The sequence below is a fragment of the Symphalangus syndactylus genome, chromosome 5 (assembly GCF_028878055.3).
Source record: "Symphalangus syndactylus isolate Jambi chromosome 5, NHGRI_mSymSyn1-v2.1_pri, whole genome shotgun sequence".
Lineage (NCBI taxonomy): Eukaryota > Metazoa > Chordata > Mammalia > Primates > Hylobatidae > Symphalangus > Symphalangus syndactylus.
Window position 1 is genome coordinate 27,411,306 of NC_072427.2, and position 27,898 is coordinate 27,439,203.

Below are 27,898 nucleotides of genomic sequence, written 5' to 3' on the forward strand. Positions count from 1 at the left end.
GCCTAGGTGACAGAGTGTGACTGTATCTCAAAATAAGATCAAGTTTTCAATATGTTAAGTTTGAGAAACCTACTGGCTATGTGGAAATCATAAGCAGGTAGTTAAGCAAAGGCAGTTTCTGAATAGATGGTGTAAGAAATACCATTTATTTCTTATGCAGCTATGTATCGTAAGTACTGTAATAGCATACATAGGGTAGGTACAAAGAGCTGTGGCACACAAACCAGATTTGAGTGGGTGGGTGAAGAGGATGTTCCAGCTAACCCCTATGCCTCTTTCAAAACTCAGCTCAAGGTTAACTCTTCCAATAAATAATCCCTGGACACCCAGATGAGGCAAAATCTTTCAGAGTATGGTAAAGGCTCTGGATTTGAAGTGTGACGGAAGCCAACTGGTATATGGAGGGATAATATGACTTAACATTTGCAACCAAGTCACTCCATCTACTGTGTAAAGAACAGACTATTGATTCCAAGTGTGACAGCAAGGATACCAGTTAAGAGACTATTGCAGTTACAGTCCAGGTTAAGAGAGAATGGGACTAGAACCACAATGACAGTGATAGAGATGGAAAGAAATAATTGGACACAAGATATATTTAAAAGGTAGCACTGACAGAGCTTGCTGATAGACTGGGTTAGAGGGTATTAAAGAAAGAGAAAAATCAAGGCTAACTCCTAAATTTGAAGCCTAAACAAAACGGAGTGTATGGTGCCATTTACTATAACAGAAAAGACTTAGAAAGAAATAGGTGAGTTGAGATAGACAATCAAAAACTCAAGTTTTGATGGCTGGGTATGGTGGCTTATGCCTGTAATCCCAGAGCTTTGGGGGGCAGAGGCAGGAGGATCGCTTGAGTCCAGGAGGTTGAGGCTGCAGTGAACTATGACTGCATTACTGCACTCTGGCCTAGGTGACAGAGTGAGACTACCTCAAAATAAAATCAAGTTTTCAGTGTTAAGTTTGAGAAACCTATTGAGAGATCATAAGAAGGTGGTTAAGCAAAAGCAGTTTTTGAATAAATGGTATACAAAACAGTGCCTAATTTTTAATGAATTGCTTCAGTTTAGAAAGGGCAAAATTTTTAAATTTATAAACTAACCTAAAAAAAAAAACAAACAACAACAAAAAAACACAAAAAACAGAGCCATCCATTGTGGAGTCTGAATTTTTATTTTTTATTTTTAGAGACAGGGTCTTGCACTGTCACCCAGGCTGGAGTGCAGTGGTGTGATCACAGCTCACTGCAGCCTCAAACTCCTGGGCTTAAGTAATCCTCCCACCTCAGCCTCCAGAGTAGCTGGCACTACAGGCATGCACCATTACATTCGGCTAATTTAAAAAATTTTTTTGTACAGACAGGGTCTCACTATGTTGCCCAGACTGACTGCAAACTCCTGGACTCAAGTGATCTTCCTGCCTTGGCCTCCCAAAGTGCTGGGATTAGAGGTATGAACAACCACACCTAGGCAAGAGTCTGAATTTTAAAAAGGAAACACACTCTAAGAGTTCATTCTCAAAAAATAAACCCATTACTCACGTAAAATCTTGAAGAAGAACACGGGCAGGGAAAAAGGGCACTTCAACATTGCTTTGTTTAGTTTTCCAGTCTAAAATGTTCATAACATCTTCCTTCTTCATTAAAAAGCCATCACAATTTCGTACAGCAGCTTCCAACAAGACCCGTATTGAGTAAGGCAGAACATCTGATTCAAGAAAATATTACTATTAACAAGCAAACAGTCATACCTATGTATTATTTAAAAAATGCCATAGCAAAAAGTTAGACAAAGACAAAAATGCACTGCTTTCTCAATTTAAACAATTCATTTTTCGTCTGACAAACTAGAGTATAACACCATTCATGTTAACATCAGGTGTTTTGTAACTGACTTTCCTGTACATAACCTCAAAGCCTTGAAAAAAGCAGAGATAAAAACCTTCATACAAGAGCTGCATTAATTTAGGAATATCATACTGCAACTATGACAAATACTTCACATTCAAGGAATTCACAGAAAAACTAAAAAGCACAGAATATCAGAATTCAATTCAATAATGCAGACATCCCCTAGTATGGCAAAAAGAAAATGATTAAACTGTATAAAAGTCTGTAATAAATTTAAAATATTTCCATCAAAAATGATTAAAGTTTAAAAGTAAATTGGAATGCCTGAGTGAGTAAAATTCATTTCACGAAAACTTTGATTCACTCTTAATTACTTCAAGGACACAATTGAGAAAGTGATTTCAATATTTTAAAATTTTCAATCATATTAAATTCTCACACCACATTGTGCCACACAAAAGTGTCTCCTTAGGATTTAAAGAGAAGGCTGAATTAATATGGGGTTAGCTGAATAGATCACTGTAATCCACACAATGGATTACCATGCAGCTGTTTAAAGGAGTGAAGAGTTACATGCTGATAAAGAGTGAGCTCCAGAATATATATCATTAAGAGAAAAAGCAGAGCAGAACAATGTTTATAGTATGCTAACTTCCCTGTAAGAAAGGGAGTTTAAAAATATATCCATAATATATTATTTTAAAATAATTAAACATAAGATCATCAAAAGTGTACTATGAGAAATATAATTTTAAAAATATATTAGCATGCATATTTTAATAAAAAGAAACAACGAAAGGATAAACAAAAAAACTAAGCATATATCTCACACAGTATTTCCACTGTACTTCCCTATTGGGAGTACCTTCTTGGTACTAAGTACAAAAAGAACCACAAAGAAAGAAAACTATATTCAGTCATTAGTGCTCCTATTCAGAGATTGTGATTGGTGTAACAAGCAGCAAGCAAAAAAGTACTTTTTGTTACTATGGTTTCAAGAGCATAGAAGTATAAAATCAGAGTAGCTAATGAGAGCTAAAGTAACACTAAGTATTTTTTTGTTATTTCACAGAGTGTTTGCATTTCCTGCTCACTGGGTGAGATGGAGGGGGGCGAGGAGGAGGAAGCATGCAGAGAGAAGACTTCTGTGCCTGTGAGTTACACTAGTTCAGATTGTCTAACCATTGTTCTATATATGTAATTTAGTTAATACTGTTGTGTGTAAAGGATAAACAACTCCTAAGGCTCAAAGTATGTTAAAAGTAGAGGCAGTAAAATAATCCATTTTTAAACATCTTTTTTTTTTTTTTAGGAAGGCCTGTCTTCTAGGAGTGGTATTTGTTAACCTACTTCTTAGAGCTAGATGTAGTAATGTACTTAGTCACTGAAATGATAGAAGAGGGAAAAGGGGTGCAGGGTAAGGCTCTTTACTAGTGTCTCCATATCCAGAGGACAGGTTTTAGATTTTTTTTTTTTTTTTTTTTTTTTTTTTTTTTTTTTTTAGAGCAAAGTGAAAGCAAGTTTATTAAGAAAGTAGAGGAATAAAAGAATGGCTACCCCACAGGCAGAGCAGCCGACAGGTTTTAGATTTTAACCATAGGTCTCTATGTGCATTTCTGGTAATGCATCTGTTTATTGTGAACAAAGTTCAATCTTTATTTTGCAACATCTAAGCTTTATAGATGTCCTGAGGTGACAATGTATGATAAAAAGCAGAGATAGTGAGTTAGCCAATTTGTAAATATCTTGGTATAACTGATGGAAAAGACGCATCTTGAACATGGAACTGTTAAACCACCTAGGTAGCGTGTATCAGGACTCATTCAATAGCTTGGCAGCTGAACGGCAGAAGGTAGCTTTGGGGTTCTGAACTAATAAATGTTCATGATATGTGAAAAAGCATGATACATACTGTATGATCTCAATCACATAAAAATGGATGTTATGTATATACACACACAAGACCTAGAAGGCCATGTCAAACTGCTTATGATTGTGGATGACTCTGTTCCTCATTTCTTGTGTTTTTCAGTTTCCAATAGGGCATGTTAATTTTTTTTAAATGAAGCTTATTTTTAAAATCTGGAAAAAAAAATCACAGCCAAGTTAAGTCCTTACATTTCAATTATAAACATGTATACGAACTCATGATTTATTTTTCTCCTCCTAAAAGTTAGGTATTTTCTAGCTCTGTCACTGAAAATGCCTAGAATAACAACCCAACAGTAACAAACCCTTAACAACTGTTTGTTGTTTCTAAACACTATTTCCTAAACACACACAACAGAACAGTTTTTCGGAGAAATGACTGATTCTAATCTGGAGAAGGATTTGTATAAAATGAGCCTAGGATATCTCGTGTTCGAAACCAAAGAAGTTATCAAAGACTAATGGGAACACTAACGGGTCAATTTGAGCATCAAAATGAGTAATAACTATAATTCACCAAAATACATCAAATATATAAATAGCCCTTAGTTCATAATGACTCTTAAAAAACCTTTCATTGATCACCAATGAAAGTTGCTAAGGCATCAACTCATTACTCTGAAAACTGACAAATAAAGGGGGAAAATCAATAGTTAATATTATCTTTCCTTCTTTCAGGTAACCAAATAGAGAAAAGTACTTTGTTATAGAAGAATTACAGCTAGTAAATGTGGAAGAAATGATGTAATTTGAAAGATCACCAATGTGCAACACCTAATGAAATAATGGATCTAGATAATGGTCACAAATGGGTGCTAAAATCATTAGGATTTATGTGGATGGGGAGCTTACAAGCTGGTAACACTCATACCCACTTAGCATCACCAAAAGTAAGATATTAGAGATATTATTTGCCTCCTGATGAAACAAAAAACTACATGTTCCAACTAGGAAATGTTCTTGCAAAAATAAGGACATAAATAAACCTGATCTAATTAAGCCTCTAGCTCTAACTTCCAGTTAACTGAAAACATGGGGGTTAGCAGGAAAGTAAAATGAAACCCCAAAGAAGCTATCAGCCAAATCTAGAATGTGGGACATTCTACAGGATAAAGAACCTAGGTTTTTCAACATAAAAATGGCATGAAAAAAGAGGAGAGGAAGACTATTACAGATTAAAAGAAACTTAAAAGACGTAACAACCAAATACTGTGTTGGCCCTATTTGGATACTGTTTCAACAAACCAAATGTAAAAATGTATTTTTGAGACAACCAGAAAAATCTGAATATGAACTCAGTTTTAGATTTTATTAAGTGGCTGGGCATGGTGGCTCACCGTCTGTAATTGCAACATTTTGGGAGGCCGACGCGGGTGGATCACTTGAGGTCAAGGGTTATAGACCAGCCTGACCAACACGGCAAAACCCCGTCTCTACTAAAAACACAAAAATTAGCCAGGCATGGTGGCATGCACCTGTAATCCAAGCTATTCAGGAGGCTGAGGCTCAAGAATTGCTTGAACCCGGGAGGCAGATTCTACACTGAGTGGAGACCTTGCCACTGCACTCCAGCCTGGGCAACAGAGCGAGACTCTGTCTCAAAAACAAAACAAATCAAAACAAAACAAAAACCAAAACAAACAAACAAACAAAAAACCCAATTATATTAAGGGATTACTTAATTTTGTTAGGTATAACAATGGCACTGTGATTTTTTAAAAGTCCTTTTATATACCAGCTATGCATATGGAAGAATTTTACAGGTTAAAATATGGTGAAATATATGAAACAAAAGATTGGCAAAATGCTGATAAATGGCTGACAATTACATGGTGGGTTATAAAAGTATTCTCACCCTACTTTTTTTTCCCGTTAAGAATATACTTTTTGGCCAGGTATGGTGGCGCATACCTGTAATCCCCGCACTTTGGGAAGCCAAGGTGGGGGGACTGCTTGAGTCCAGGAGATCAAGACTAGCCTGGGCAACATGGTGGAAACCCCACCTCTATTAAAAATACAAAAAACTAGCCAGGTATCCTGGTGTGCGGGTGTGGCTCCAGCTACTTGGGAGACTGAGTTGGGAGAACCACCTGAGGCTGGGAAGTCAAGGCTGATCTTGCCACTGCACTCCAGCCCGGGCAATGGGAGTGAGACCTTGTCTCAAAAAACAACAAAACGAATACATTTATTGACTTTTCTAGTATGTTCCAGCACTAGGTGAACAAATGAGACGTGGTATCTGCTCTTACGAAGCTGGAGCCTACTAGGAGGTTCAGTCCATAAACAAGTAAACAAACAAATAAATATTTAGAAACAGTGGCAGGTGCTATCAGGGAGGTGAGTAGGGTTCAGGACAGAAAATAACACCCTTAGATGGGGTGAGTGGTGAAGGCACCTCTGAGAAAGTGTGATGACCAGCTGGGAACGGTGGCTCATGCTTGTAATCCTAGGACTTTGGGAGGCGAGGCTGGAGGATCATTTGAGGTGAGGAGTTTGAGACTAGCCTGGCCAACATAATGAGAGGCTTAATTTTTTTAGAGTAGTTGTAGGTTCACAGCAAAACTGAGAGGAAGGTATACATATTTCCCATATACCCCCTACTCCCACATGTACGTAGCCTCCCACACTATCAACATTCCCCAACAGAGCTGTGTATTTATTACAATTGATGAACCTGTATCAACATATCACAATCACCCCAACCCCACAGTTTACATTAGGGTTCACTCTTAGCGTTGTGTATCTCCCTACTTTCATGTTTGAAATTTTTCACACACAAAGACTCATAAAGTTGTACGTAAAGTAGAAAAAGGACTACAGTATCAGAAATACTAGATTCGAAGCCTGTATTTACTACAGGTACGGCCTTTGGAAAGTGACTAAGTTGATACATTTTCTCACTGAAATGGGACTGTCAGCTACCTAAGAGAGATGTGAAGAATATCTTTCTTACCTCATCCATCTAGTTAGTACATGTAAAGCTCTCAAATTACAATAAATAGTTGGCACTTAACCAATATTAGTTTCCATCCTTACTTCAGTCAGAAACATAAAAAGTCCCCCAAACCAAGGGGAATTACGGGGGAAAATTTTTTTTAATAGAATATTTGGAGATAATGAGAAGGAAAATATTATCACAGAAATTATATATGAGATTAACCTTTTATTTAGATAATTATTATGGAAAAACAATCTCAGGAATATTTTTTGTTTATAAAAGTTATAAACCCACTAGAAAAAAAGTGACAGGGTGAGGCAAAGCCAACAAAATTTTGAAAAACAGGATAGATGACTGGTAATGGACTGAGCAGAACAGAGGAGAGATAGCTGAAACTTAAATGTCTACATAGGGGAAAGGTAAGCAGAAACAAAGTTTAGGAAATCAGGATTGCCTGAGATTTCTTATGAGGAGTGTTAAAAGCTAGCAGACAATGGAAAAATGCCTTCAAAATTCCAAATGAAAATAATTTCCAACCAAGAAATTTACACACAGGAAAACTATCAATTAAGCAAGGTCTCAAAAATGTATTTCTCAGGCATCTTTTCTTAGGAAGCTAGTGGAGGACATGCTCTATAAAACCAGAGAGTAAACAAAAAAACAGAAAACCACTAAATCTTGGAAAGTCTCCAAAACAAAGAGAGAGCAGACTCTTGTACGACAACGGCTGTGCAAGCTACAATGCAGTCAGTCAGTCCCAGATGGACCAGAAGATGAAGTCCAGATAGCATGTCATCAACAGAAGAAAAAAAAAATAACCGATAGATTACATGATTATACCAGGAGGAGGAATTTAGTTCTTTTGGAGAGTTCAGAGATGATTTATTCATAAGGACATAGAATATTAAGCAAACAAAAAAAAGGTAATCCATTAATCCCCGGAAAAATATGAAGTTATATGAGAGATGAGATACAATCATCATTTACTACAGGGATTGACTAAGAACATTTATAGTCATAATAACATAAATGCTGAACATTGATTCCACCAAAAATTATGAGTTGCATAAATATACAGAAGTGCCAAATTACCATTTTCACAGTACAAAACTACTAAAATCTAAAATTGGAAAATCAAGAAAGAGTAGTATAAGAAGGGCAATTTAACAACATGGAGGAAATTACCGGAAGAAACAGTCAAGAGAACTGAAAATAGTATTCTCTGGGGAGTAGAATTTGGGGACAGGGCAAAAGGCTACTGTTTTAGTTATAACTTAACAAGTAGGGTTTTAAAAAATTCTTATTTAAAAATTAAAAAGCAATTATCAAATAAGAGTGCTATGAGAAGACACTAATCACAAATGTATTTTATTTTTTTGAGACAAGGACCTGCTCTGTCGCCCAAGCTAGAGTGCAGTGGCATGATCATGGCTCACTATACCCTTGACCTCCTGGGCTTGGGCAATCCTCCCACCTCAGCCTCCAGAGTAGCTGAGCTACAGGCGTACACCACTATGCCCAGCTGATTCTTGTAATTTTTTTTTGTAGAGATGGGGTTTCGCCATGTTGCCCAGGGAGTTCTCGAACTCCTGGGCTCAAGCAATCCTCCCACCTTGGCCTCCCAAAGTACTGGGATTATAGGCATAAGCCACCACACCTGGTCCCACAAATGTTAACTCAACATTTTGTCATGAAGAAGCACCAACTATCTCAAATTTGTCTAAATCTGTAAAAGTAATGACTAGAGACCTACTGCCAGGGAAGATGCAAATGAATAAAAATACCACTCTCTCTCAAAACAAAAACAAAATTTCTTATTTCTCCCTGTGGTAGCCAATCTCCAAGATGATACCAATAATACTTGCCTTCTGATAGTCATGCTCTCATATAATCTATACTGAAATCAGTTCTGCTTGTCTGACTCAATAGAGTATGGCAGAGACGACAGTGTGAGCCTTCCAAAGCTGGGCTATACAAGTATTTTGGCTTCAACCTTCCTCTCTTAGATTACTCAGTGAAAAGCCGGCAGCCTATTATGAGACTATTGAGCAGCACCGAGGAGAGGCCCTTATGGAAAAGAACTGAAGCCTTTCCATCATCAGGGAGCGCCAGCCTGTCAGCCATGTGAGTGAGGCCTTGGGCCAGGACTATCGACTAAGCCACTGCAAATTCCTGACCTACAGAAACTGTGACTGTCATAAATGTTTACTGTTGCTTTTGGTTTGTTATGCAGTAATAGATAACAAATATCTTTCCTTCCTCAACTTTTCCAACAATGTCATCTGCAGTTGTTTATTTAGGACTAAGGGGCAGATACAGAGGTGCTTTATATAAATTATTCCATTTAACCCTTAAATTAAACCTACAGGTAGATATTCCAGTAGAAGAGTTACAACAATAGAGAGTAAATTAGCAGATGTGAAAAATGGACATATGCTCTGGATTTTTCTTTTTTAATAGAGATGGGATCTTCCTATGTTGCCCAGGATGGTCTCCCAACTTCTGGCCTCAAGCAATCCTCCAGCCTTGGCCTTCCAAAGTGCTGGGATTAAAGGCAGGAGACACCATGTCCGGCCTTGGTTTGCTTTTTCAACAATATTAATTCTACATCCCCACTTTCAAACAGGTATAAAGTTCAGGAAGGCCCATTTATTCCCTTCCTTCCTACTCTCCCCATCTCACCTCTACATACGCTCTTATGCTCCAACTATACCATCTTGCAAGCTTCCTAAACTTCAGAACCTCTCTGATCCCCACTCTTACCGCATCTGTTCTTCAATAATGTGGGGACTTTCTCCTTACTCGATGGCACCAGCCTATCCACGCTTTCCTTACTTAGGGTCAATGTGGTTCAATCTCTCACTTCCCCAAACCCTACATTTATTTCTTCTTTGTTCTTTTACCCCATTTGCCCAAGAAAACACCAATCCTGTTCTTTTTTCACCCCACCCCCGCAGCTGGTCCACTCCACATCACCTCCCTGCTTAAGAACTATTCTCTCTTTTTTAAAACTAACTTTACTGGCTGGGCACAGTGGCTCATGCCTGTAATCCCAGCACTTTGGGAGGCCAAGGTAAGAGGATCGCTTGACCCTAGGAATTCGGACAACCTGGGCAACATAACAAGATCATCTCTACAAGAAAATAAAAAATTCATCAGGCGCAGGGGTGTGCACCTGTGACCCTAACTACTAACGAGGCTGAAGCGGGAGGCTCGCTTAAGCCCAGGAGGTCAAGGCTGCAGTGAGCCGTGATCATGCTACTGCACTCCAGCCTGGGTGACAGAGTAAGACCCTGTCTCTAAATAAATAAATAATAAAACAAGTCCTAAGTTTATTAAGGCATATTGTATATATCTTACAATTCATCCTTTCCAAGTGTATGATTTAGTGATTTTTGTAATGTAAGTTTACCAAGTTGTACAATCAACATCATAAATCAGTTTTAGAACATTTTCATCATCCCAACAGATCTCTCATGCCTATTTACTGTTAATCCCTCTCCCCCTCCTCTGTAACCCAAGAAACCACCAATTTACTCTTTGCCTTTCCTGGGCATTTCATATGAATGAAATCATAAAATAGTTTCTTATGTCTGTATCTTTTTCACTGAGCCTGCTTTTTACAGTTCATCCACGTTGTAGCAGGTATCTATAGTCAATTTCTTTTTACTGCCAAATAGTATTCCATTGTATATCAAAGTTTTGCCTATTTATTCACCCACTGCAGGACATTTAGGTTGGTTTCAATTTTCGGCTATGAATAATGCTGCTAAGATCATTTGAAAATCTTTGTGTAATAAATGTTTTCATTTTTCTTGGATAGATACTTAGGTATGATATTGCTGGGCCACGTGGTAAATTTATGTTTAACTTTTTAACAAACTGCCAAATTGTTTCCCAAAGTGGCTGCACTATTTTACATTCCCACTAGCAGTGTATGAGGTTTTCCATTTCTCCATATCCTCCCCAACATTTGTCACTGTCTGTCTTTTATATAGTACCCATTCTAACAGGTATGAATGGTAATTTGTTGTGGTATTAAGTTTTATGTTGAGGAGAAGAATGAGGAAAAAATTCCTAAAACATCAATGCAGAGAAACTGGCACCAATGTAAATACATGATTATAACCTCAATCAGGTCCTCACTATATTTATTTATTTGAGACGGCGTTTTCGCTCGTCGCCCAGGTTGGAGTGCAACGGCGCGATCTCGGCTCACCGCAACCTCCGCCTCCTGGGTTCAAGCGATTCTCCTGCCTCAGCCTCCCGAGTAGCTGGGATTACAAGCATGCGCCTCCACGCCCGGCTAATTTTGTATTTTTAGTTTCTCCATGTTGGTCAGGCTGGTCTCGAACTCCTGACCTCAGGTGATCCACCCGCCTCGGCCTCCCAAAGCGCTAGGATTACAGGCATGAGCCACCACGCCCAGCCAGGTCCTCACTATTCACCCAGAAATCCTAATGTTTCTCTGATCTGCTTATTTTCCCACACTCCACATCAATTAATTCTTATCTTCATCCACTCTCCTTAAAATTTAATCTCTATTTATCGTCTACAGGACCTAGCCCCATTTCCTACCTCACTGATAAATAGAAACTAACAGTTCCTACCTCTCAGCTTCCTCCTACTATACACCCACAAGCCTTGCTGCCTCTGGATTCACCCTTTCACCAGTTAAGGGAGCTGCGGACTTCCTCCTACTAAATGATAACTTCTCTATGGGAGTTTTGCATCCTATTTCCATTAACCATTTTAGGACTCAAGAGTCATCAATCATTTCCTCTCTCCTTTTTTGCAAACTGGTTTGCAATTCAATTGGTTTCTTCCCATCAACATTTAAACAGTTCCTAGCCCCAGTTAACAACAAAAGTACTGCTTCCTTCAAATTCTCTAAAAGTGCCCACTTTTCTACCTTCCATTCACCTTAGCCCTAATCAATATTATTTCTATCCTTAAACACGAATGAAGCAGGTCTAGCTAGAATCCTAACAGCCTTGTAGCAATATTCAACAGAGCTAATAATTACCTCCTTTTTGAAACACTCTTTCTACTGGATTCCACAGCACCATCCTCCAGTTTTCTTTTTAACATATTGTTGGAAGACAATTTTCCATGTCTCCCATCTCACATTTCTTCAAGACTTGTGAACAGAGGCAATGAGTACCTTTGTTCCAGACTATTTTTTCAGAGATGTCTATATAGTGAATAGTCTTCGAATACACGATAGCGTCTTGCTCTGGAGCAAAGAGCAGACATGCTTACTACCCATTATTGAAGTCTTGGGTTTCCTAAGCCACAGTTCCTTTTCTGTATGTAACACAACACCTATGTGTGCAGGTGTTACCTGGCCTTCTTCAACATTACCCTATAGAAACTAGAGCTTGGGAAACCAACATAAATACTGTTAATAAGGATAATGCTTTGCTGTGAGTAATAAATTGTCCATTGTCTCTGATCCAGGAGTTGGGTGCCTCCTGCCAACACACATGAAACTACATCAGGTTAATTTGTTAACTTCCAAGGAAGGTAAAATTTTAGATCCTTTATAGTTCTTTTTCATTTTTTTTAAATAGAGATAGGGGGTCTCACTATGTTGCCCAGGCTGGTCTCGAACTCCTGGGCTCAAGAGATTCTCCCGCCTCAGCCTCCCAAAGTGCTGAGATTACAGGTGTGGGTCACCATGCCAGGCCTCCTTTATAGTTCTTAACACTTCTAGGTAGGCCTACCTTCCTTGTTAACCTCTACTCCTTTATCTGATATTTAAATGTAGGAGTTCCTCAGAGTTCATATTGAGACTCACTTTTTTTCTTACTCTATACTGCTTCCTCCAGGGAGTACAACTGCTCCTATGGCTTCAGTTATCACTACATCTACACTAATAATTCCAAAATATTTTCTGTAGTCCAAGTCTGTCTTCTAAGCTCCAAAACCACATGCCCGATTCCTCTGAACGTGTTTACTTTAATACTGGTATGTTCCCAAATTCACTAGTACCTAAACTTGAACTCAGTGATCTCCCCTCTGCCCCTTCCCCTTATCATCACCTCATCTTCCATTCCCTAGCGCAGTAAATAGCACCACCATCCTTCCAGATGTTTATGCCAAAACATCGAGGCATTTTCCTCAATGCCTCTCTCCTACATCTTTTTGTCTTCTATCAATATCACCATTAAATCTAGTCCCAACCACCACATCATCTCTCACTTAGGTTCCCTAGGTGGTCCCTCCAACCCCATACTGTGATTTTCAAAATGTGGTCCTAAACTGCTGATGCCTTAGCAGGACTCAAAGCAGTGGCACCAAATTGTACTACAGATTGAGTATTCCTAATCCAAAAATCCAAAATCCACCAGGCGTGGTGGCTCACTCCTGTAATCCCAGCACTTTGGGAGGTTGAGGTGAGTGGATCACCTAAGGTCAGGAGTTTGAGACCAGCCTGACCAACATGGTGAAACCCTGTTGGACGCAGTGGCTCACGCCTGTAGTTCCAGCTACTAGGGAGGCTGAGGCAGGAGAATCACTTGAACCCTGGAAGCAGGGGTTGCAGTGAGCCAAGATTGTGCCATTGCACTCCAACCTGGGCAACTAGAGTGAAACTCCATCTTAAAAAAAGAAAAAAGAAAAAAATCCAGAGTGCTCCAATGAGCATTTCCTTTGAGCGTCGGTGCTCAAAAAGTTTCAGATTTCAGATTTTCAGATGAGGGATACTCAACCTGTAGTACTCGTATTGTTTATTATCACACAAAATACCAGTTTCACTTAAAAATGTCCCTAAGAAGCAGAAAAACTGTTAATTTTATTAAATCTCAACTGCTGAGGTCAAGTCTTAATATTCTGTGACAAAAATGAAATATATTTATACAATATTTCTACTCAAAACCAAAGTACATCAGTTGCTTGCAGAAAAACTCTTGTATGATTGAGCTGCAAGCTAAAATTAGGCTTTTTTTTTTTTTTTTTTAAAAGAACAGCTTTTCACTTGAAGGAACTGACAAACTATGGTTATTCAAATGTGTACATTTGGCAAAAAGTTTCTCAAAAGTGAATGAAGGCTGAGCACGGTGGCTCACACCTGTAATGCCAGCACTTTGGGGGGCCGAGGTGGGTGGATCACCTGAGGTCAGGAGTTCGAGACCAGCCCGGCCAACATGGTGAAATCCCATCACTACTAAAAATACAAAAAATTAGCCAGGTGTGGTGGTGGGCGCCTGTAATCCCAGCTACTCGGGAGATTGAGGCAGGAGAATCGCTTGAACCTAGGAGGTGGAGGTTGCAGTGAGCCGAGATTGCGCCACTGCACTCCAGCCTGGGCAACAGAGCAAGATTTAAATGAAATATGCTTCTACCAGTCTGCTCATTACATTATCGGTCTTTGAGAAATAAGAGTTCATCAAGTTATGCAGAACTTCCAAATGTGGACACCATTACATTGTATATTAAAATACATACACACACACACACACACACACACACACACAAATTTGTTAATATCACCACAGCCCTCTCAACTTAGGAGCCGGAGTTCCTACATAGCTGTATGCTCTGAAGGCATCCTGCCTGTGCCAGTACCTGAACTGAGGCACCCCTGTAAAGAAGGCCTGCTGCTCTGACAGCACGTGGACTACATCTGTAAGCTGCCTCGAAGGTCACATATTGAGCTGTCACTCCTTCTGCAAGCCCCAACATGGCCCATGAGCTCTGAAGGGCTCTTGCCCCTACCAGCATCTGTTTTCCCAACACATGCCCACACCACTAGTTCCTGATCATCAGATCCCCTGCCAGTACTCCAGAGGGTGGCCTACTGCCTACCCAGCAACTCCAGACCAGCTCCAACCTGGCCAAAACCAATATACTTCTCTGTTATCTGTGGGCCAACCCACACCTCTTCCAAGTTTGTCCTTCCTTAGGTATTCTCCCTTAGCCCTACAGTACTATATACAATTTTCCTGTATTACCATTACTCTTACCATAGTTAATAATTATGTATATTAAGCTTCCTCTGTTTAACCTATTATGTGGTTTCTATCTCCTGACTGGACCCAAATTGCTACAACATAGTACTGTACTTCACACGTACTTTCCATGTATGTCCCCATTACTAAACCGTGTCTTTTCTTTAGCACAGATACTATCTTAGCCATCTTTCATTTGCTAGAAATATACAAGTACTCAATAAATATTAGCTCAATAAATTAAATGATGTTGTTGAGAGACTCATGCAACAAGTAAAAAAAATGCACTGGATTACATCTGCCTCTTCTCATCAGGAATTTCTAGAGTTCTATGAATCCATAAAGCTAACCCTTTAAGGACAGGTAATTAAGAACACCATGGAGGAACCGGGATGCTGACTGGTTAAGTATAGTAATTCAATAAACATCCTTTTGATCAGTTACTTAGTGGAAGATCCAATACGTGGTTCAGGCTCTGAAAAAAAATGCTGAGGTCTGCTATTTGTATATGGGAAGCATCCGATGAAAGGCAAACCAAGGCTCCCAAGACCGCAGATTCTACTATTCAAGGCTAAACAGCTGCTGCAAAGATTAGAAAATACAGTGTATCTCTCAGTACAGAGGTCACAAACTCTGTTTCATGTCTGCTGGCTTGCAGACATGTTTTGCTTGTTCTGCTGAGTTTTAACATTTTAAATTTAACTGCCAACATTTAAAAAACTACAGGTCTTTCAATCAGAAAACTTTACAATACCAACCTTATACTTCTGCTGGAACTTAGTAAGCACCTACCTCTCTATATAGGACATGTGCCTTCCTGTTTGCCACACAATTCCCAGCAGAACATTTCAGTTGTCTATGTTGCCTCTCTGATCCCTATAAGCATGAGTTTGCAACCCCTGCTGTAATAGATTTTTACAAGCATAGGTTTTGGAATCAAGATTTTTGTTCATGCTTCTGTTCCACCACTTAGCAGGTAACGGTAATTAGTTGTGGGACCTTGGCCAAGTGTATAATAGAGCTTATAGAACTGGATACAGTAAATACATACTCAACAAATACTTAAAAAATTTTTTTTTATTACTGACATTACTAAACTGGGAAACAGAATGGTACTGGAAAGAAAAGGCGTTGGTCTTGAAATCAGAAGATATGAGTTTAAGACTAAGTTTCCTCACCTAGAAGGTATGTTGTGACCTTAGGCAAATTACTCAGATTTTTCACCTTATCTGTATTATCTGTACACGACAGATTTAAAACTATCTTCCCTGCTTATCATGAAGCAGCACACTGAAGTAAAAGGGTTTTGTTATTTGCAAAAATGGAAAATTCCAAGTTCAAGCAGTAGTGAAGAAATTACCCATGGGGAATATTAGTACTCTAGTAAGCAGGCTTTAGATAACTAAATGTAACAGAGAAACTCATCAACCTGAAGGAAGGGGGAAAGACTGAAGCCACAGGTTCTCTAGGTCTGCCAAAAGCCCTCAAAGAGATTGCATCTTTGGAGTCCAGACTGGGAAAGGGGGCTAGGAGACCAGAGCAGAAACCAGCCAGCATAGCTACAGGGTAAAGATAACCCTGCTAAAGGCTAGGGGCCTGGAGAAAAGATAAGGAAGCTGTTCTAGAAGGCCCTGTAATCACATCAGGCCTGGCAACAGGACTAACCCATGCCTATGTCTGACTAGAGTCAAGTAAGTGTTTCTGTCTCTAACCAGAACCAGGCGGGATAGGGCTGATTTCCAATAAAGTCTGACCTCCATAGAACAAGACCTTGTCTCTTCAAATAAATAAATAAATTCTGACCTTTTTTTTCTCTCTTTTAAAATATATTGCCATTGGGCACGGCGCGGTGGCTCACGGCTGTAATCCCAGCACTTTGGGAAGCCGAGGCGGGCAGATCACTTGAGGCCAGGAGCTCGAGACCAGCCTGGCCAACATGGTGAAACTGCATCTCTACTAAAAATATAGAAATCAGCCGGGCGTGGTGGCATGCACCTGTAATCCCAGCTACTTGGGTGGCTGAGGCATGAGAATCACTTCAACTTAGGAGGCAGAGGTCACAGTGAGCTGAGATCATGCCACTGCACTACAGCTGGGATGACAGAGCAAGACTCTGTCTCAAATAAATAAATATACACATACATACATACATACATACATACGATGCCATTGAGAGAGTCTGAGGAAGCAGAAAACAAAACAGATTCCTGCATAAGATTTTGTTTTTTCACCTGTACTGGCAGGTCCTCAGAATGCCTATACCACAGCCCTCTTTCTAAAAAGTTCCTTCTACACCAATTGCTGGTAGCCTTGCCATCCTGGCATGAATAGCTGGGACCTGGAGCCAGCCTTCCAACAGACAACCAATTTACAGTCTGGCCAGTGGCATAGGGAGTTAGCCAAGCACAAATGTCACGTCCAATAGGCTGCTTCAGCCTCGTTCTGTGATACCGTGAACTTGACTTAGGGAGAAGGCAGAAAACAGATGGAAACAAAGAAGAACAAGAGAAAAAGAAAAGCAGAATAATGGGCCAGGCATGGTGGCTCACACCTGTAATCCTAGCACACTGGGAGGCCAAAGCAGGAAGACTGCTTAAGGTCAGGAATTCAGGAGACTTCTGTCTCTATAAAAGATAAAAAAAAAAAAAAATTAGGGCGGGAGTGGTGGCTCACGCCTGTAATCCCAGCACTTTGGGAGGCCGAGGCAGGTGGATCATCTGAGGTCAGAAGTTTGAGACCAGCCTAGCCAACATGGTGAAACCCCGTCTCTACTAAAAATACAAAAATCAGCCAGGTGTGATGGCACACACCTGTAATCCCAGCTACTCAGGAGGCTGAGGCAGGAGAATTGCTTGAACCTGGGAGGCGGAGGTTGCAGTGAGCTGAGACAGCACCACTGCATTCCAGCCTGGGTGACAGAGCAAGACTCCGTCTCAAAAAAAAAAAAAAAAATTAGCCAGGTGTAGTGGTGTCTGCTTGTAGTGGGAGGCTGAGATGGGAGGATCTCGAGTCCAGGAGGTTGAAGATGCAGTGAACTATGACTGCATCACCGTACCCCAGCTTGAGTAACAAATAGAGACCCTGTCTCAAAAAAAAAAAAAAAAAAAAAAAAAAAAAGAAAGAAAGAAAAGAAAAAGGAAAGCAGAAATAGGGAAAATCAGCTGAGCCAGAATCATGGGCTCTACGCATGCCTACTGAAGGGAACAAAGGGTCTGATCTGACCACGCAATCAGATCCCCTCAATTTCCTTATTTCCTTCAAATCTTCACAATAAACCCCCCAATTTAACGTAGAAGAAAGTTTTTTTTTCTTCGCTTCATTCACTGACAGAAGTTGAGCCAACAAGAAAAATAGTATCTACTATTGATGAAGGTGCAGAAACACATATTCTTCTCATTCACTACTGGTAAGCATGTAAACTGGCATTATTTACTAACACAACAGATGTCCTTCATGGTGCCTGTCCAAACTGCTACAGTTCTCAGTGGCCTGTGGCCTCCTTGGCTACAGCAGCGAAGCAAAAGCCAATCCCCTGGTAGGCTGATGACCAAAAGTCTTGTGAGAAAGGAGACACTGGGGCAATTAGATTCACCTCTCAGAAATGTGTAATCAGGACACAGAGAGACTGAACTCGAAAGGTGTTAAGAGCTAAGCTATGGACTGAGGTTGCCATTTGAGGCCATGTACAAAGTGAGCAGGCAGAGGAGGCTTGTCTATAGTGAAGTGGAGGAAGCAGAAGAGTGGAACGGGGCAGAAATCTGAAGCACCTAAGAGAAAATAATAAACAACTTCCTTAATTCTGGGCCACCACCATTTTCTTGAGAGACAGCCACATTTCACTGGCCTGGAGAGCGCTGTATCATTACAATAAATCCTTCTTCACTCGAGCTAGTGTCTGTTCCTTGGAACCAAAAGAGCCAATCTAGAATAGAAATTGGCAATAAAAGCAAAGTTGAAATGTGGAGGGTTGGTGAGCACATGGACTATACATGGACTAGTAGGATGATATTAGATAAAGGTAATCCTTGGAAAGTTATGTACTATGTGTACAAATTACAAGCAAACTGTTACATTGCTTACCCAACCCAGTCTTTTTTCAAGAGTCCACATAAAAGACAAGATGAACAGATTTGTGTCTTTACCAGCAAGATCACCGGACCGGCAATAGACTCCTGACAAGTGCCGTCAAAATAGGTTAAAACAACAGGTGAGCTGGATACAATGGATCACACCTGTAACCCCAGCACTTTGGGAGGCTGAGGCAGGAGGATCACTTGAAGCCAGGATTCAAGACCAGCCTAGGCAACGTAGGGAGACCCTGTCTCTACGAAACATTTAAAATTTAGCCAGGCATGGTGGCATGTGCTTGTAGTCCCAACTACTTGGGAGACTGAGGCAAGAGGATCACTTGAGCCTGGGAGGTCCAGGTTGCAGTGAGCCATGATCGAACCACTGCACTCCAGCCTGGGCAACAGAGCAAGACCCTGAGGGAAAAAAACAAAACAAAACAAAACAAGTAAGAGAGTCACCTAGAGGTACAGTCTTAACCGGTTAGTAATCCAGTCATAACATGCAAGAATGGTCAGCAGTGGCCATATTGGGCACTATACAAAAATGAGTAAGTAAAGTAAGCTGTAGAGATGGAAGACTGGATATTCAAAAAGAAACAGAAAATAAGGAAACCAGGCAGCCATCAAGTGACAAACACTGCCTCTGGCTTAGAAATTCTGGTTCCCTGAAACTTGACTATGCTTTCTTCCTTTGTCTTTGGATGTCTGGAAACTGCAACCTATTTTTTACTTGAGTGAGTTTTTGTTCTTTATAGTCCAAGGTAAAGACTGAAACCAGACCGGGTGCAGTGGTTCATGCCTGTAATCTCAACACTTTGGGAGACCGAGGCAGGTGGATCACCTGAGGCCAGGAGTTCCGAGACCAGCCTGGCCAGCATGGCAAAACCCTGTCTCTACTAAAAATACAAAAATCAGCAGGGTGTGATGGCATGGGCCTGTAATCCCAGCTACTCCAGAGACTGAGGCAGAAGAATCACTTGAACCCAGGAGGTGGAGGATGCAATGAACTGAGACTGTGACACTGCACTCCAGCCTGGGCAACAGAGCAAGACTCTGTCTCAAAAAAAAAAAAAAAAAAAAAAAAAAAAAAGACTGGAACCAACAGTAAATAGTAAAAGTATAAAAGTGTGTGATGGGATGGAGGAAATAACATACTTTCAATCCAACAATTCTATATAATGATAAGTTTGCACAAAAATGTAAGTATTAGCACATACAAAGTTTATTTACAAATAGAGAAAAGTTACTGTCAGCCTCAATATTCAAAGGTCTGTTAACTAAACCACAATGCATTCATACAGGCAATATTGTGCAGCTATTAGAAGCTACAGAGAAGTACAGGTATCCCTTTCTACCTGAACTCATGCTCCCTGACTCAGAAACCAAATAGATTCAGATAGCAAGGGATACCTGTATTCAATGACATGGAAAGATGTTCATGATATATTAAGTGAAAAAAGGGGTTACAAAACAACATATATTTTATTTTTATTAAAAGTAGCATATTTACATATATTTTTGTATACACATAAAAATGAGACTTTCTGTACCGTCTGCAACGTTCTTGTCTTTTTGTGATTCTTCTAAATGATAAAAACTCTCCTAAAAAATTAAATACAGGATTTTCTTTCAAAGGCTGCACGGTAGGATTTGGACACTAAGTCCCGGCTCTACTGGAGGACTAAGCAGTACTGTGGTTAAAAAGGCAAGCAGACAGGAAGGACAAAAGACAGGGTGAATAAGATGACCTGAGATAAAGGGTGCCTGGGGGCTTTACACCACCAGAGGCCCTGTTGCCCCGGAACAGGTACTCTCTCAAAACTATCTTTCACTCCAGCCAGGCCAGTCTCTCCACCATCTTCCCCTTCATTCAACATAGTCATTCATGTTTCCATTATGCTGTTCATTCTAATTCTCTGATGTTGACTGTCCTCCATCATACAGGAGACAATACTGATTTCTCCTCTCCTTAAAAATAGCAATAGTTTCAAATTCAGAGATCTACTTGAGAGTCACCCAAATCAGCTACTTGAGAGGGTGAGGCGGGAGGATCTCCTGAGCTCAGGAGTTCAAGGCTCCAGTGAGCTATCATCATGTCAGAGCACTCCAGCCAGGGTGACAGTAACACTCCATCTTTATAATTTTTTTTAAGAGTTACTCAAAATTTACATTTTAAGACTACCTAGATTTTGACATGTTTCTAGTCAGCACATTGGAGTGCCAGACAGCCAGCTCCAGAATATTAAAAAGATTCCCCACAACTGGCTGAGTGCAGTGGTTCACGCCTGTAATCCCAGCACTTTGGGAGGCCAAGGCAGGAGGATTGCTTGAGGTCAGGAGTTTGAGACCAGCCTTGTCAATATGGCGAAACTCCATCTCTACTAAAAATAAAAAATTAGCCAGATGTGGTGGCACACACCTGTAGTCCCAGCTACTTGGGAGGCTGAGGAACGAGAATCGCTTGAACCCTGGAGATAGAGGTGGCAATGAACCAGGATCACGCCACTGCACTCCAGCCTAGGTAACAGAGCGAGCCTCTGTCTCAAAAAAACAAAACAAAACAAAACAAACAAACAAACAAAACACAAAAAATAAAATAGAAAAACAAAAGAGATTCCCCACAAGCAAAATCATACAAGATCAAAATGTAATCAATGTCTAAGATGTGCCCACTTCCATAGAGATACCTTGAGTATAAATTTGGGAAGCAAAAGGATAAAATGGCAGTAAAAACGCAGAAATCAAATAATCTGTGTTGAACTCTATCTAAGGTCAGAATAAGAGAAGGTATCAGGTTGGTAATGCAGATAGACTAGGCTGGTTCACTCACCACCCACTCCCAACCACTTCTCTCTATTGTAAAAGATGTAAAGGTAAAATACAGTACCCCATCTTATCTATGGTTTGGCTTTCTGTGGTTTCAGTTACCTGCAGAACAGCACAATAAGATATTTTGAAAGAGAAAGACCATATTCACGTAACTTTTATTACAGTACATTGTTATAACTGTTCTCTTTTATTATTAGCTATTGTTAATCTCTACTGTGCCTCATTTATAAATTAAGTTTTATCACAGCTATGTATGTATAGGAAAAAAATATATACCAAACAGTACATGCATGGTACCAAACCAGTATTTGGTACTACCCCACAGTCTCAGGTGTCTACTGAGGGTTTTGGAACATATCCCCCATGAATAAGAGAAGACCTTGATTATTCCACCTTTCAGCCTTCTTGAAGCTAAGAGTGGCCACTGATACTTTGGCCAAAGAGGCAAAAGCCCCTGGAGAGGGCTTTTCTTTTTGTTTTGCTCCTCCAGCTGCTTGGAACATGGACATAAGGCCTGGAGGTGCAACCAAAAGAATAAAAACAGAACGGGAAGAAAGGACAAGCCTAGATCCTTGCTGAGATTGGTGCTGCACAGCCCCAGTCTGCCCATCTCCACACTTCATTATGTTAGAAAAATAAACTCCTATTTCTTAAAGTCATTGGACAGCAAGTTTTCAGTTCCTTGCAGCTGTAGGCATCCCTGACATAGTTAGCATGGAGCTTAAAACAGTCTCAACTATCTTTACTCTGCAACATTTATGAGGGATAGAATCCATTCCCTTCATTAATCGTTACTCATCACAACAGTCATTCTCAACCTAGCAGGCATCAAAATGTGGAATGCAGGTGGGGAAGACTGGCTCTGAACCTTGGTGACTACCAAAGCAATGTCTTCTTGTAAGCATATGTCTAGGAGGTAATTCAATCTGATCCTTTCAAAAATGCAGTAAGGATTTTTTGTTCTAAGGTTAAACAACCAAATACTTCCTACCTAAGTTGTTCCTTTCTTTCAAAGTCAATTCTTCAAATTTTATTCCTTATTAGGAAACTCCTTAAGTAATTATTACTTAATAACCTCTCATAATAAGCACTCTATTAAAAAAGCAGGAGGGGCTGGGTGCAGTGGCTCACTCCTATAATCCCAGCACTTTGAGAGGCTGAGGTGGGTGGATCACTTGAGGTCAGGAGTTCGAGACCACCCTGAAAAACATGGTAAAACCACCATCTCTACAACTAGCTGGGTGTGGTGATGCACGCCTATAGTACCAGCTACTTGGGAGGTTGAGGCACGAGAATCGCTTGAACTCAGGAGGCAGAGGCTGCAGTGAGCTGAGATCACACCATTGCACTCCAGCCTGGGTGACGGAGCAAGATCCTGTCTCAAAAAAATAAGTAAAATAAAATAAAATAAAAACCGGGGTACTGACCCCACATAAAAACCAACTTTCTGTTTTGAAAGTATTTATAGTCACAGGTACTCTATTATTACATTTATCATGGTTATAAAAACTGGTAATTCTGGAATTATGTTAAGTACACATGTACTCTGTACAGTTATGTACAAATTCCCATGACAGCTTATTTCCCAGGGAAAATTTAACTTTCAGATTATCAATCATTCCCTTTCAATGCATTTTACAGTTGTTTTTGATAGTTTCCTACTTTTCTTAAATCTGAGAAATTTAGGTCATCTTAAGTAAGGACATTTCTACAGATTATACACAGAAAGTATTTATACTCAATTTTCAAAACATCTTACGGTGCTCCTTTAATTTATTAAACTATGAAATTTGGGTTAAAAGACTTCCAAGCCAGTATCACTAGATTATTTTGAAGAAGTAAATGGGAAATAAAACGACTATTCTTGTAAACGATCAATCTGGCTGTTTTCTTTTCAAAATTAATGCAAACTCATCATCAGTGTAGGGATAAAATTAATGTGAAAAACATACATCATTAAGAAAATGACCAACTTCCTTTAACAAACATATCAACACAAATCACTGCAGCTAAACACGCAAGGTAAAGGATATTGCTCTCATTTTGGCAAACTGTTTATTTTTAAATGACAGCCTAATTCTAAAATGGGGATTCTTTAAGATACTCCAAAATAGCTGCATTTCACAATACACAAAAAATATTGCACATAGCAGTCAAGAATATTTAAATTCCTCAAAATCTACAGAAAAATCACAAGAACAATCGTCTTAATTAAATAATGCAAGAAAAAACAAGATTTAAGCTCCTTCCAAAACCGACTGCAACAGATGTGGCATTCAATTTATCTTTTCATGTCATTGTCATGGAAAAGTTCACAAAGAATAATCAGTCTTCTAAACAGGTCTCTCTATTGGCCTAATTGAGAAAGTTACTCAACTGTCAGTAAAGTCAAAACTTCCATTCTATGCCCTATAGGTCACCCACATTCACTCTTCTGAGACCATGAGAAAGGTTTGACCCTGATAAGGCCAATGAGAATGTCTGCCAAAACTGCAGGTGTGCAGGTTGGGGCAAACCATGCCCAATACTTCAGAACAACTCAAATCAATGGGTCCTGTTGGTGATTCCTATTCAACAGATGGCAAAAAGAATAGATGTGGGCACTGTTCATTTGACAAAGTAAAATAGGCCAGGCGTAGTGGCTCAGGCCTGTAATCCCAATACTTTGGGAGGCTGAGGCAGATGGATCACTTAAGGTCAGGAGTCTGAGACTAGTCTGAGCAATACAGAAAGACCCCAACTCTACAAAAAATATAAAAATATGTTTTTATATAAATGTGTTGGCATGCACCTGTAAGCCTTGTTACTTGGGAGGCTGAGGCAGGATTGCTTCAGCCCAGGAGTTCAAGGCTGTATGAGCTATGATCACGACACTGCGCTCCAGCCTGGGCAACAGAGCAAGACTCTGTCTCAAAAAAAAAGAAAAGAAAAGAGAAAGTAAAATATACATTTAATTGGTGTAGAATTATCATCAGTCAGTCAGGTTCTTCTAAAAATCACATTAGGCCAGCTGCAGTAGCTTACATGTGTAATCCCAAAACTTGGGGAGGCAGAGGCGGGAGGATTATTTGAGCCCAGGGGTTCAGGACTAGCCTGGGTAACATAGCAAGACCCCTGAATTCACAAAAACAAGAAAAAAAAAGTTTGAAAATTGCATTATTGGTTTCTTTGAGGGAAAAAACTAGTGCTTAATTAACTTAGATTTTTAAATGAGAAGTTAAGGTGTGGGCCTACATCTTCCCTGAACAAAAGTTGTCCCAAGAGGAGTTTTTAAAATGCTATAGGTATGTGTAGGTGTACCTGTTACAATAAGGTGGAAATACATTTAAAATTTCTTCAGCTCAGCTTGACAAATGCATTTTCATTAGAGACTAAACAAACCCAAGAAAATGTAAAGCAACATTACCATACTTGGTGCCTCCAAGTTTAGATACATCGAAGAACTTCTTATGTGAACTGTCATTTAATGTTTCAATAAGGTACTCAAAGGCGTATCCTGAAAAAAAAAATTATATTTTCATTAAACGCAGCAACAAAATATTTTAATCAACTGAAAATACCTGGAAACTAGCTTTATCCAATAGAATTTTCTGCAATGGTAGAAATACTCTATGTTTGAACTGTCCAGTAAAGTAGCCATTAGCAACGTGTGGCTATTGAGCACCTGAAATGTGGCTATCGTGCCTGAGGAACTGAATTTTTAATTTATTTAATTTTCATTAATTTAAAGTCACACAGGGCTAGTATCCACCACACTGGACAGCATAGCTCTAAACCATAATTTGTCAAGTAAAAACTAGTAAGATAATTCACTCCTGAAATGTGTTAAGAATACCTGGAAAGGGACAATAAGAATGATTTAAATAATCCACGGGGACGTTTTGGAAAGACATGTCTTGAAAACTGCAGAGACAGGAATTTGTGAATTCCGCAATTAACATTAGAGGGACTGATTAAAAATAAAAACCAAAAGACGTATTTTTACAGAACACTCAATAAACCAAAACAAAAAAACTTCTCAGTTAAGTCCTTACCAGGGCTTAGTACTGAAAATAAAAGTAACAGAATCTCTAGGAAAATAGCATATTCTCCCCGAAAGAGAGAAGTCTTCTGGTTTTGCACGAACTGAAGCTGAACTACAAAGTCAAAGATCCAGAGATCTCATTTAAATGTGCCTCAGCTCCCAACATTCTAGGGGGCAGTGGCGGGGAGGCGGCCTTGAGGTTGAAAAGAACCTTCAGATCTTTTGTGCAGACTCATAGCGGTGGGTGGGCAGGACCCTCAACATTGTTAAGGCTTTCATCCAAAAGGAGAAAACATAAGCACAGCCCATTTTCAGAATGAATAGTATTTTTTTCTTTTCTTTTTTTTTTTTTGTAGAGGGAGGTGGACGAGGGAGGAGACAGCGTTGCAATAAATAAATGGTCGGAGAACTGACTGACCAATGTTCAACCTTGACTGCCCCTCATTCGGCTTCCAGAGGCACAGAGAGACTGAGGGGCCTTAGGCTGGACCGTGGAATCAACATCTAGCTGCGTGAGACCCGAACACGGAGACGCAGGCCCCCGCCTTCATCGCTCGCCAATGGGGGGCGGGCAGGAGAAGACGGTGGGCCTCTCCCTGCCCCTGGTGTTGCTGACGGGGACCAGGAAGCCGCTGGCAGCAGGCAGCGGCCACCGGAGAGAAAGGGGTGCGGGTCAAGGCCAGCGGTGGGGCGGCCCGCCCTGCGGGGGTCGCGCAGGAGGGTGGGGATCGGGAGCCCCAGCTTCCGCGGCCTAGGCTCAAAGGGCGGCCCAGCAGGCAGGCCCCGAGGGGAGCACAACCCGAGCCCCGAGGGCCTGGGCGCCTGCCGAGCGACTCCAGGCGAGAAAAGCAAGGAATTCGGCGCCTAGGCAGCGCGCGTTTCCAACTGCCAGACCCAGCTCGGAGGCCCGAAACTGACCTGCTTTTGGGGCGTCCATCGCCGGAGACCATATTATCCCTCCGGGGAGGGGGCCAGCGGGGGAAGGAGGGGGAGGCCGGGCAGGGAAGAAGGGGAGGAAGACAGGCGGACGGGCAAGGGAGGAAAGAAGGAAGCAGGCTCGCGCAAATATCGCGAGAGCCGCAGAACCAGCCCCGGGTCTGCGCTCGCGGGATTTGTCGCCTAACTCCCGCGAGATCGTCGGACAGGAAAACAAAGAAAGAGAAGGGGCGGAGCTAGCCAGAAAGCAATTTCTCGCGCCGTCGCCGCTGTTCTCGCGAGCGGGGGCGGAGCGCTGGGGAGGCTCCAGTGGTGGCGTTGGCGTGGCTAGTTTGGCCTTCGCAGCGATCCGTTACTTAGTTGTGGCCTTAAGTTTTCTATTGGGGTCATGAATTCGAGCGGTGTATGCGTTCCCGCAAGGTGTCTGTGGGAGTCAGGGTCGGAATCGGAACTACTAGGAGAAAGAGCTCAAGGAGAACCGCTTTCCCCTAACTATAAAGCCTTGCATTAACTTGTCAGACATGGGCGGCCCACACGCGTGTTTTCAAGCGGGGGCGGCCATACTGATCGGGCGCTTGGGAGGTGCTCAACTGTTGAATGAATGAATTTTTTCTTACCCTCTGGTAGCTTCCGTCATTGCCGACTTCTTCCCAGTGGCAGTTAACACATGCTTAAGCCTCTCCATCCCTCCGCCTCAGCTCCTCCGGTCCCTATGTTCTCCACCTACCCAGCATTATCTCCTGTGGGCAGCAACTTACCAGAAAGAGTCGCTCATACTCGCTCTCCCCCACCTACTTCTTATCCTCTTCCAGTCTGGCTTCCACTCCCACAAATGCCCTTAGCCAAGGCCGGCTATAACTCCACTTTCTAATCTCACATATCTCAATCTTGACTGGTTCTCTCCCATTGTTGAAAAATACTCTTCCGTCAGCTTCTGTGACCTCAGACTCTACTTTTTTTTTCTTCTCCTAAGGGTGCTTGATCTCAGGCTCCTCTGCAGACTTCTTCCTCCGCCCAGCTTTTAAATGTACTGGGCACTCGATGGGCACAGTAGCTCATGCGTGTAATTCCAGAACTTTAGGAGGCCAAAGTGGGAGGATGGCTTGAGCTGAAAAGTTCAAGACCAAACAGAGCAATGTAGTGAGACCCCATCTCTACAAAAAGTTTTAAAAATTAGCTGGGTGTGGTGGCATGCACCTGTAGTCTCAGCTACTCAGGAGGCTGAGGTGGGAGGATCACTTGGGCCCAGGAGATTGAGGCTATGGTGAGCCATGATTGCACCACTGCACTCCAGCCTGAGCAACACAGCAAGACCGTGTCTCAAAAAAAAATGTATTGGACATTAAATGTGTCCCAGGGCTCTGGCCTTGT

The 27,898-nt window shown here is 40.9% G+C and overlaps 1 protein-coding gene across 3 annotated transcripts in view; it reads right to left on the reverse strand.

The window, feature by feature from the left end:
• Positions 1-26,716, reverse strand: part of IREB2 (iron responsive element binding protein 2) — a 63,611-nt gene extending 36,895 nt beyond the window's left edge. The window contains exons 1-3 of one of the 3 annotated variants that reach the window (XM_055277551.2): positions 26,510-26,716; positions 24,974-25,063; positions 1,541-1,706 (exon numbers count right to left, since the gene is read on the reverse strand). In XM_055277551.2, the coding sequence (XP_055133526.1) occupies positions 1,541-1,706; positions 24,974-25,063; positions 26,510-26,528 (275 nt within the window). In that variant the 5' untranslated portion in view covers positions 26,529-26,716. Of the gene's footprint in view, positions 1-1,540; positions 1,707-24,973; positions 25,064-26,009; positions 26,046-26,509 lie in introns of those variants that run through there. The other 2 variants (XM_055277552.2, XM_055277553.2) reach the window with 2 other exon arrangements.
• Between the last annotated feature and the right edge of the window lie 1,182 nt (positions 26,717-27,898).